This window comes from Pimephales promelas, chromosome 21 (genome assembly GCF_988280905.1).
Source record: "Pimephales promelas chromosome 21, fPimPro1.hap1.1, whole genome shotgun sequence".
NCBI lineage: Eukaryota > Metazoa > Chordata > Actinopteri > Cypriniformes > Leuciscidae > Pimephales > Pimephales promelas.
In genome coordinates this window covers 20,876,243-20,888,246 of record NC_142789.1, presented here as the reverse complement: position 1 = coordinate 20,888,246, position 12,004 = coordinate 20,876,243, and the positions used below count along the sequence as shown (strand labels likewise).

General features: G+C 36.5%; 1 protein-coding gene across 3 annotated transcripts in view; it reads right to left on the bottom strand.

Annotated features, from left to right (window-relative positions):
- Positions 1-9,517, bottom strand: part of unm_sa1614 (un-named sa1614) — a 64,841-nt gene extending 55,324 nt beyond the window's left edge. For all 3 annotated transcript variants that reach the window (XM_089125219.1, XM_039673927.2, XM_089125218.1), the window contains exons 1-3: positions 9,201-9,517; positions 713-785; positions 137-282 (exon numbers count right to left, since the gene is read on the bottom strand). In XM_089125219.1, the coding sequence (XP_088981345.1) occupies positions 137-282; positions 713-785; positions 9,201-9,326 (345 nt within the window). In that variant the 5' untranslated portion in view covers positions 9,327-9,517. The remainder of the gene's footprint in view (positions 1-136; positions 283-712; positions 786-9,200) is intronic.
- Between the last annotated feature and the right edge of the window lie 2,487 nt (positions 9,518-12,004).

The window sequence follows — 12,004 nt, the reverse complement described above, 5'->3', positions numbered from 1 at the left end:
GTGAGAAAACCTTTGGAGGGAAGCTAAGCTGTTTGCAGATAAGACATATCTTGTAAGACCAAACTGTGACTAATATAAAAAACGCTCTTTGGGATTATTCAGAAAACTAACAGAGAAAACGCTCCAAGTGTCTCACCAAGTTCTTCATTGGCATCAGCAGTTCTTTGGAGAATTCTGCAAACTTATTAAATGCAGAGGCCACTTCCTGTTCTCCATTGTTGCGGAAATTCACAGCCAACTTCTCCATGGAATTGATGTATAACTCCAAATGTGATATGTGGTCTGGAGAAAGAATAGCAGCACAACTTCAGCACAAACCAGGAAAATATAACCAAGAAAACATTTGACTAAAAGCATATAACACACACACACACACACACACACACAAAAAACAGACAGAGGTGTTGATGGGTTTGGGTCTCATAGGGGCATTTTCCGTCCACTTCATTCATATTCATATGTAAGAGGAAATGCCTTTCGGTCTCTCTAATGAACTATCAAATAAACAAAAATGAATGCATGCAGCCTACAGTCTGATGTGCATGAAATAAATCAAATATGGCATAGTGAATACTTGCATTTGTGACAAAACGATGCAAGCAACTAACCAAATCCCCTGACTAAACGAGAAATGATACCCTTTCAGGTACTTTCTCACACATTTAAAATCAATTAAACCCAACAGATATTTTATTTTAATATTTTATGTTACCTTGACCAGAGAAATGCTTTGCTTTGGCTGCTTTCTTCATTTTCTGCAAGATTGTGCGGTCAGAGTCCAAGGCCTTGGAAAGAGAAAAGAAGGGTCCCATCAATACTGAGTTGGGAATTCCCATTCAGCAGATACCAGTTGTTGTTTTTTTACACTGGATTAGTGTATAAGTGTAGTTTGCCAGAACAGGAATAAATTACATTTTAAAATATATATCAAAATTTCATATATATCAAAAAAGTTACGTATCAAAATATTAGAATATTTTTGATCAAACAAATGCAACCTTTGTGAGCATAAGAGACTCCTTTCAAAAACATTAAAAGATCTATTAAACAGACCCCAAACTTTAGACCGGTATTGTATCTTAAATGCACAAGTCAGTTTGGATAAAAGCACCTACCAAATGCATAAATGTAAATGTATTGTAATTCCAGACTATTCATATAACATCACTTCAGTTTGTTTAAAATTTTGTTGAAATTCACACAAAGAAGCACATAAAGGCACACACGTATTGTTTAGCACAAACACAACTTGAAATGTCCTCTTACAGAAACACATTTACCGTTTCAAAAACAGCAATTACATGCAATCATGAAATGATTATGAAATAATGAAAGGCTGAGAGACTTTGCCTTCTGAAACTGGACAGCTGGAATTACACCTGCTAGCTAGACCATGCCACTTTTCTAAACTAAAATCTAATCTACCGGTACTAAATCAAGTAACAATCTGGTTACAATAAGGCAGCAAATGGAGCATGGAGTCTGATTGTTGTGTCACTAAATAAGCAAGAGCAAACATGTAAAAATGAATCAACAGCTTCATAGTCGCTTGCCATCTGAGAGCATGACACATTGCTGTGTGTGGTTCAAAATAGTGTGACTGTTGTGTGCTGGGGTGAGATCGTCAACAATTTGGCACGTTTTAAAATGTATTTTTAACAGTGTATGGCTAATGATGTACAATAAGAAAACATGTGATTCCTTATGGGGCCTTATAAACAAGATTCCAGATTTCATTCCATATAATATGCCTGCAGTCTTACAGTCTAGTCTAAAAAGTCTACTTTCTACACAGATTTAATGGGAAACAACATATCCTGCCCCACTTATCCCTCCCATCACTCAGGATAAACACTTCCTCAGGGTGAATGACGCCCTGAAGAGGGTTGTAACACTTCCCTAGCTCATATCCATCAGCCCTGAACAGCTCCCATCTTTTCAATAGCAGTTGATTTAGCGTAATTACATTTTCACAAAGATAGAGTCTCCATAGTCGTATTGAATAAAAAAGGTTTGGGTTTAAGACTTGAGGGGGTCCCCAAAGAGCTTTTGACAAAGCAGATTCTTTTGTTTGCTCCAGTTCAGTTCAAATCAGCAGCCATGTTCTGTACGTGCCACCACTAATGATTAAAGCTGAGAAGTCTATTGTCTACAACAGTACATTTAGAAACCACTGCAAAATGTGAATCAACTCAAAACAGTTTTTTTTTACTAATACAACCACATCATATACCCATAATTTAATGTGGAAGAACTGTATTGTGCATGAACTCCAACTCTCTAAAGGCTGGAACATACTTCAGGAGGACTTTTACCCAGATTTTACTCTCCCCCAGATTGGAAGAGTCAATATTAAGGCAGGGATACACTTAACCTTTCAACCTGAACAGATTTTAAAACACTAATTATCATACACTGTGGCGAAAGTATATAGTTACAGAGAAAAACTGGGCACCATACTAAATTACTAAATGACTAAGAATCACAAACTACCTCCATACTCAACAAACTCACCCAGAAACATCAATAAAACAATAAAGGGGATAAGGGACATTCATTAGGAATGTTTTTTTGTTGTAAAAGCCATCATGAAATCAAAAGTTTTATTGTAGACACATTTTCTCTTCACTGATGACTTTTGTCGGTTTACTAGGCGGGACAACCTGTCACTCACATGAGATCACAGCAATAGCAGACCACAACCATCCATTTAATTCCAGATGAACAAAATCAAGTCCCACCCTACATTTTTTGTTGTGCAAGAAGGCGTTTCACAATATGGATGAACACATCACAGTAGAAAAGAAAAGACTATTGAAACTGTGTCATGCTGATTTAAAAAAGATGAGACATATAGTGGAAGTGAAAAAAGAAACATGTCTTTGTTGAACTTTTAACTTGAGCACGGCCAGATTGAGTTTGTTTTAAATATGGAAGTCAATTCCAAAAATGTACTGCATTCATAACATTCATATCATGTTAATTTTACTGCATGTAAAGTGCACAAGAGGAATTTCATAACTTGATTAAAACTCAGTAATGTAACTACACAGAAAACAGAGTTTAACTAGATTATTTGTTCTCCTTAGCCTTGATGTAATCAACTTCCTTCAAAAAAAAAAAAAAAAAAAAAAATCCCAGTTTCTATGGAGACTTCTTCCTGTTTCAAAGCCAGGGACCTCTGTCTCTATCACTCGTGTCTTATCTTGCTGTTTTTATTCTCTAAGGAATCCGGCCAGTCAAATGCCAGCATAAAGGATTATAGCTACACCATTAATATTCATTGGTGTTACACATGATAGTGTGAAGTGGGAAATGTAATTCACTGTTATTAGTTCAGAGAGCCTGTAATGAACTCCTTATTTGAGAAACAAGTTGGGCGTGATGTGAAATCATCTGACACTGAGCAAGAGTCAACTCTCATCCAACCAACACTTAAAGGGATAGCTGATCCCAAAATGACAATGACAATGACACTATTTACTCACTCTCAAACTTTTATGATCTTTTTTCTTCTGTATGACACAAAAGGAGAAATTGGTTGTAGAATTTCAATCTAAAAATGCTGGGTTGTTTTAACCCAACTTTGGGTCAAATATGGACAAACCCAAACGTTGGTTTAAAAATGTAATTAAAACATTTAACCCAGTGGCTGGGTTTTGACGCAAAGTTGGGTTAAAACAACCCAGCAATTTTTAGAGTCTCTTTTCCGAGTGAATGCTGACCACAGAGGCCAACATAAATTTAGTTTGATTCTCACACAACACTATGGCTTCAGAATACAGTGTAAAAGTCGTATGGATTATTTTTATGATGCTTTATGTTGTTATTTTAGTCTTTGAAATGCGCTATTCACACTCGAAAAAATGCTGGGTTGTTTTAACCCAATTTTGGGTAAAATATGGACAAACCCAGCCATTGGGTTACATTTTTAAATTACATTTTTAACCCAATGGCTGGGTTTGTCCATATTTTACCCAAAATTGGGTTAAAACAACCCAGCATTTTTTAGAGTGCAGTCACCATCCACTTCCTTTCATGTTCCCTTGAAGAAAGCCATACAGCTTTGGAACGAGGGTGAATACACACTGACAAAATACATCTTTTTTGGCAAACTATCCCTTTAAATTAAACAACCAGGAACCGAACACATTCAGAAGCAGAGCAGCAAGTTTTGCATAAAGGACATTTGGCTTTTTTATTTTTAGCACTTCCAGATAGCTCTGTTATGTGTACACTGGGCCAATAACAATTCAACCGTGTGGTATTTTACCTGGAACGGCATTCCCCTGACTAGGCAGAGTGTGAATTCTGTTCTCAGCATGACTAACCTCACAGATCTTTTGTTCTATATTACAGCAATGGTGCCTGACTTTTTGGATTGGCTTTTGTGTGCATTTAGTGCTTGTGAAATTCCCCCACAGCACACATAGAAAGGACAGAACAAGGTAGAACCAGTGATATACAGCCATACATACTCATGGTAAACAGGGACAGTTTAAAGACTGGCTTGCGAAGGTTGTGACCAAAAATGTTGTAGTTGTTGTTCAGTTTGCATTTAAATTTGTACACAAAAAAAACCGCCATCTGATTATGCCTATACCATTGTACTTGGGAGGGAAGCATTGAACTCTTTTACATAGTGTATTTCCTTAAACTTCAGAAACTCTGTTTAAACTTTGGTGTGAATGCTTTTTACACCAATATGATATAATATCATATAATTGGGATAACCTGATTGGATCCATATGGCATATAATATTCAGAATGCGATTCAGTGGGCAATCATTTTAATGAATGGATGGATAAATATAAAATTTAGAACGATTACATTTAAACATTTAGAATTCCATATTAGTGAAAGTGAAAAATATTCATATTTAAAAAAAAAACAACTTTTTTAAATTTTATTTACTGAAATATAACAGAGAAATATAAAAGATAGAATTCAATTATTTGTTGATTCGGCTGCGGTTTTCACCCACATATGAAATAATATCTCAATAGTGGATAATACTGTATCAATATTTATAATATAATATGTCATATATTTAAGTTAATTTTCCCAAGCTTGTTTCTATTCCCATGGGAGACAAAAAAAGTCTATTTCCTAAAATAATTCAAGAACTCAAATGTTGATTTAAGTCCAATTTAAAGAACCTCAAATGTCAATCAGAACACAATGCTTCTTGTACTGACACAGAAGAGCACCATGCTCCATGTCACGAATCCACCATAAGACATGCAGTAACAATGTTTTGAGGTCTGAGGCATTTTATAATTGAGGAGCATGACCAGATGTTTATGTTTATCTCCCTCTTTTGTGCTTTGAAGCACAGCCCACACGGACACACAGTTCACTTTCTTCACCACTGGTGGATTTTAGCTACTTTACCAATGCGGCCAGGATTGAAACTAAATCAACACCACAATAATACCTCATAACCATGGTAGAGTTCACTTCCTCACAATCATTAAATGTCAATTATGAGTAAGATAAGCTAAAAAGTAACTAGAAATGACTTGGTCATTTTTCCACTAGCATCCCTTATACAAAACAAAATGTAGTCCAGATCTACAGTGACCGCTTTTTTGGACCATTGTGTCTCAAAAAGTGGTGAAGCAAGCTATTCATGTTGGGCTTGTTTACCCACAGTGCTCTAAAGACTAAAGATAATACTTTGAGGTAAACACACACACATACATGTTCAGAAATAGCATCACTCAGATGAAGCTCAGCAACATGAGGAATCCAGAGCAGGTTTATCATGAAGTCAGCAGATGTGTTGTGATATAAAATAACATGCTGATACCACTTCCTTTGCAAGTACAAGGTGTTGCCAAGGGGCTTTATGACATTCTGAAATAAAGCTATTATGTTCAAAATCTCAAAACAAGATATTTTGAGAAGTATTGGTTACCACTGCACTGACTACCACTGTATGAAACAAAAGCCCACCGAGACACTTTTCACAATGATAACGATTTGGTTGAGTAAATGATGACTGTTCATTTTTGGATGAATTGCCCCTTTAAGTCCGCAAAAGAAAAATGGATCAATGTTTCTGAAATTCCTAGGTAAGTGCATCGAACTGACTTTCATAGCACTAAGTGCTACAGTAATTCACAATAGTGCATTTAACTGGGTCCCTGAGGAAACATGCCACGGGGTAACAACTTTTACCTATTGAATTAATTTCATTTTATTTTAAAGGTGCTCTCAGTAGTATTATTTTTCTAAAAGATTAGTATAATTAATTTCAATTCATTTTAAATATTCTACTAATTTCTTTAGGCCTATGCGTAAAACGTTTTAAAGGGGTGATGAACTGAGAAATCAAATTTTCCTTGAGCTTTTGACATCTAAGAGGTCATCATATTATAAGAATATCCTGTAAGTTTCAGAACTGAAAACGTCCTTGTTAGTCCAATAAAAGCTTTTATTGACACCAGGCTCAGCAAACGACTTGTTTTTCAAAGTGGCGAACTATGAGGATAAAAGAGGATAAAACACCACCCCCACAGAAGAAGATCAACACCTACTTCAACACGGCTGGTTTAGCCCCGCCCACTTATTCGCACATTACACGCATAGCTAAATAACATAGGCCTGCCTACCTCGTGATGACAAACTGGGTCGAGAGTGAAACTCATTATAATATGCAAAACTGTTATCCACTCACAGCAGTGGGCGTTTACTTCTAAGTCTTCAGTGCGAGACGCCCATAAAAACCAAGCGATTTTCAGCTGGGCTCAAAACTAGGGTAGAAAATAGCTTATCTAAAATTACTTATTCATTTTTATGTTTTTTTAATGTAAAAAACCAAGCGAACATCATAAGTTGACCTCAGACAACAATATAAAAAAATTAAAAAGCCAGTTTATGACCCCTTTAATGAGGAAAACACAAATGAGTGTACCTTTGTTCATTCTTAACAAATATTTCAGGAATGAGGATAATAGTTATATCAGGTGTCTCCACTCTGAAAGAATAGGTAAACCTGCTTTACTTTTTACAGACACGACAGCCTCGGCTGCTCCTGCTGGTGTTGCAGATTATCCAAGCACTCCAATTATTATTCTTTATATTCTTCTCCGGTGCATTTGCTAATCCCAAATTTTAATTAACTTTCAGCAACATACAGTACAATGGCAAAACAGGAGCAACATATTTAGCTGAGGTGTGTATTGGATGATCATCAGAAATGTCCAGGGAAATCTCTCCAGTTCCTGCTTTGTCATTAAGTCACATGACCCAAACACAGACTCTATTATATTGGACTCCTATTATCTCTCTTGAGGTCAGTGCAGATTAAGGGAAAGCATCTGTGTTGTCTAGTATCTGGTTGGTGATTAATCAATCTTCTCACGAGTTCAAACATAAAAAGGCAAGTGATATTCAACTTTAAATGAAATGCACAGGTCTGACTAATACTGTACCAAAAGATTATCAATGGGATTGAAAACATGCACTATTTAAAGGGATATTTAACCGATACAATGTGCAGATATTTTCTTGTCCATACAATGGGGTCCAATGTCAATGTCAATATTTGCCCTCTTGTGCTTCTAAGTTGTTTTGAAGGGCTTGTCCAAGCAGCAGGATTTGCTTCAGCGCCTGTAAATCTGCATAAGGCAGATTAAACTGAGGTGTCCTGGTCTGAGACGAGGCGTGAGGTTTCTGGGTTTTGGAGTGGAGGCTGACAAGTTCATAAGAAAGACCACCACTCAGTCTCTCTCATAACCCTTTTGTCCTGAACCCCCCTGAGGCTGTGCATGTGCAAAGCTCACTATATAAGGTTCCTACCCTGTCACAATCAAGCATGTAATGTGATGCACTGTTCAATTTGTATGGCTGTGTATTGCACAGACCAGGTCATCGCCATGGTTACTGCACATTCCACTATGTCACTCTTATTAAAGCAGTCATCATTCAATTGTTGCCACCCTGACCCCACTGTATGATTCAAATAGGCACAACTGGGGTTCAAAATATATATACAGGTATGTGTGTGTGTGTGTGTGTGTGTATGTATATATATATATATATATACTATATATAGAAACATGTAATCACAAGCTTTTTTGTTTAGATGCAATTAATCAGAATTAATCAAGTTATATAATAGATTTTTAATGACAAAACAACACCTCTGCTGTATTTTATTGTAAGTAAATGCACCTTTTTGTAACAGTGGCAAACAGCAGCCAAAATGCATCTCAACCTTGATTTCTGTAACATGCACAACATGACATTCACTAACAGGACAAGATCCTGGATCAACATCCTTTGTTGGTCCTGGAGCAACATCTCTATCAACCAATCCTCCCACTCCTAACCCAAAAATCAGAAGGCAATGATTGGTGGAGCATTGTTCAACAATAAAAACAATGGATGCGAATCCAGAAACATGACGGTCATATTCATGCTGGTTCCTTAGCTCCAGAAGATTCATGAATCCTAAGCCGGCTTTTGTTTATGCAGCTCAATAAACAGTGGATGAAAGGCACGTGCTCGTGATAATAGACAACAGCAGACGCGTATTGACGCACGAGCATATGAGAGAAGAAACGCGAGATAGCGGCAAAATACGAAGTAAAGAGTAAAATAGGCTATATTATTACAAAAAAAGGAAAGAATGCAAAACTTAGGTGCCATTTAAATTACAATAACGAAGAGGAAATGTGGACGTTAACGCGTAATGAAATGTGAGATCCTTCCTCTTTCAGTTGCACCATGATACAGAAACCACAGAAAAAGGAGCGTACATAATATTAATTCATTTGAACAAATTTGAAAGCAACCTGATTAGATGAGTACAATAAGTTTCACGCTTTAACTGACTATTTAGCTTGAAATCACATGGTTTGAGGTTTTGGAAATAGGCTAGGGTCAGCCCAATCGACTCAACAAGACAAAGAGCATCAGTATCTGCTGTAGTAATGTTTGAAGCAGTGTTCGTAGGGGGAAAATATGAAAGACAACACGTTCATTGGCTTAAGCATTTCTGCAATGCAAAACGGCAGTATAAAACAGGATAAAAAACATATTACCTTCATAAAAAAACACATTGAGACCTGCTTCTGATATTGGACAGTACAGAACACATGAATTTCATTCATCATGCTGCTACAACTGTCAAAGACAAAATAAGAAGCTATTACAAAAGACGGCAGCACACAAAGGCACAATCTCATACCTCCTCAATAAGGTTGGCGGAATTTCGGCAACTTGTCATTTTGGTGTAGAAGGAAGAGGTGGTGGGAGAGCTGTAGTCCTCCAAAGTCTCCTCGATAAACTCATCCACTGATATGAACTCAGGCATTTTGGAGGAAAAATAGGGAAATGCAAATTCTAAAAGAAAATTTCACAGTAAGCTCATTAAAAATGATGATATTGTTGGTGAGGACGTAGCTAGAAAAATGTCAAGCTGTTTGAAAAGTTCGCACAGCGGTGAAGTAAAGTGCAGCAGTGTTATGTTTGGCGACCGCGCATAAGGAAACAGGAGGGTTTAGTGTCAAGTCTAGCGTTGACTGTTCGATAGTACGCATGCGCAGTTGACCGACGGACCCCACAAAGCACATCAGTCTGGGATGTTAATAATGGTCAAACTGGTCAATATGTTAGAACACCATATAAAAACAATTGAACTGAAATAAAACAAAAATAAACCTGTTACGCATTCTCTCAAAAGCTGTTCGCTTTTATGAATGACCAAAACCACCAGATAGCCTATTTTATCTAAAATATTTATTACTTATTTAATATCATCTAGTCTTTTACTTTATTGATATGAAATAACTGTTTAATAATTAATATTTTTAAAGAATTGATATAATCAAATTTATAATAATTTATAATAAAATAATATTAACATCCGGGGTTATTTTATTGTGAAAGAAATAATTGTGTAGAGATTCAGTTTTCTAAATGGTATCATTCACCCAAGCAAAAAAATAAAAAATAAATAAATAAAATAAACACATTTTATCAAATGACTTCAACTATGTCAAATAGTAGTGAGGATTTTAATTCATCACAGTGAATCAAATCTTTTAAATCTGTTCATCATCCACTTCGTTCTGTGACTCCTTCTGCAGGTTACAGTATGTTTAATCAGTAGGTGGCAGCAAAGTTTATTTTTATGTACTGAGTGAATCACTGAATCTTTTAACTGATTCATTGTGAAACTTTTGAGTTGAAAAGTCCTCTAATCACATGAAAAAAACGACAAAGTGCACTGTAAAAAATTATAAGTTATGACAACATATGGCAAGCAGAACGAGGCAGAGCCGAGGGCCTTGAGAGAATGACGCAAGACTGGTGGCGTTATTACTGACGAGCGTCACCAAAGGAGGAACAACGACAGTGAAGGACGAGTCCAGGCCTGGCCTTCTCTCTTCCATGTTGTCCTTTTAGATACAAGGCCGGTGTGGCCTGCAGGTGATGCTTGTTAGTAATGAAAAACTATAGACTGAACACATAATACACATTTTTGCGCATTACGTCTTTGTTTATAGAGATTCTCATTTTTGTTGTTTACACAGAGACCATTTTCAAAAACTTGTATGAAACCCGTTTTCAAAAGTTTGTATTTTCATGCTGTCAAAATGCCGTCGTCGTGTAATTGAACGGCCAAAACGCATAAAAAACACAAACTTTTTAGTTGAAAGCAGTGTCGTGTAAACAGCCCCTAAGTTCCTCCTGGACCCTGTGAACCCTCAGTTGTCGGTCGATGTTTGTGTGTAGTGTGTTTACGTGTGTTTCACTCAGTTTATTGTGTTTTTAAGTCAGTTTAATGTAATTTAAGTTGGGATGATTTAAACATTCAAGTTGATTGTACTTAAAAATACAAGGCATCAACTTTTTTTTTACAGTGCTAACTTCTTTGTTCTTTTTGTTCTCACATGCATTCCAGGCTGACATTCAGTTCAGTGGTCCAGTTCAAATCCTGATGATCAAAAAATGTTGATTAATTTTGTTCAAAGATGAGGACTAAACCCATTGGATCTTGCGTTGTTCAGATTCAAAACATCATGAACTCATATGGTGAAGGGCGTAGCATATTCATGCAGTAGATCTCAGCCTCCCACCAATAAAATTCAATCCATATTAATCGAAAACTCCAAGAATAGAAACGTAAATGAATCATTCAATTAAATGGTCAATTAAAAATTCAAACAATGATACGATTGCGAACCAAACATCAATATCTAAGACAGAACTTGTCCAAGGGGAACTAGCCACACACTACTTGCCTTTTGGTCTGAGAGTTTGGAAAGGAGCATAACATAGCACATTATTAATAAAGCCTGGAAGTCACCTATCCCGGCTGTCATCTCTCATTAGAGGTTCACTCAGTCAGCCGCAGGCTCCTTCTACCCAAGACATCCCAAATGGCCCTGCAGAGAGCCATGTGACCCCTGCTGCACATTCCCAGACTGTTCATTCACAACATAACTGCAACCTTACATTGTGATGACTGGATGTCTGTAGTGTCAAATGCACTGTAAAAATAAAAACATTCAAATATCAAACACCCCAAAAATTCTTGTGATCAGGCTGGGTGATGAGAAGAAAGAGGTTGTAATAAAGGCAATAAAAATAACTGAATATCTCAAAAAGATATGATGACAGATTAATTACATATTTCCATAAATTCATTTACTCCTAAAAAGTACTGTGGAAGCTGATTGAATGAAAGTGACAGTCCAAGATGAACATGGAATTGATCTCTATTGAATATCACCATATTCAGATGATTACCAAAGTCATGAAGGATACAAAATATTGAAGGATACCTTAAAATAAGCATGAAACGGAAGTTACGATAGTCTTTTCTTCCCTATTGTGAAGTAGTGAAAATTACACCATAATACTTTTACAGTGTAATTACACACTTTTTATAGTCTGGATGCCAGCCCGAACTCCACTCACAACATTTTTTGGTTGGGAAGTTCGGTCCGGATTACAGTGTAATTATACATTGTGTTAGTATACCTT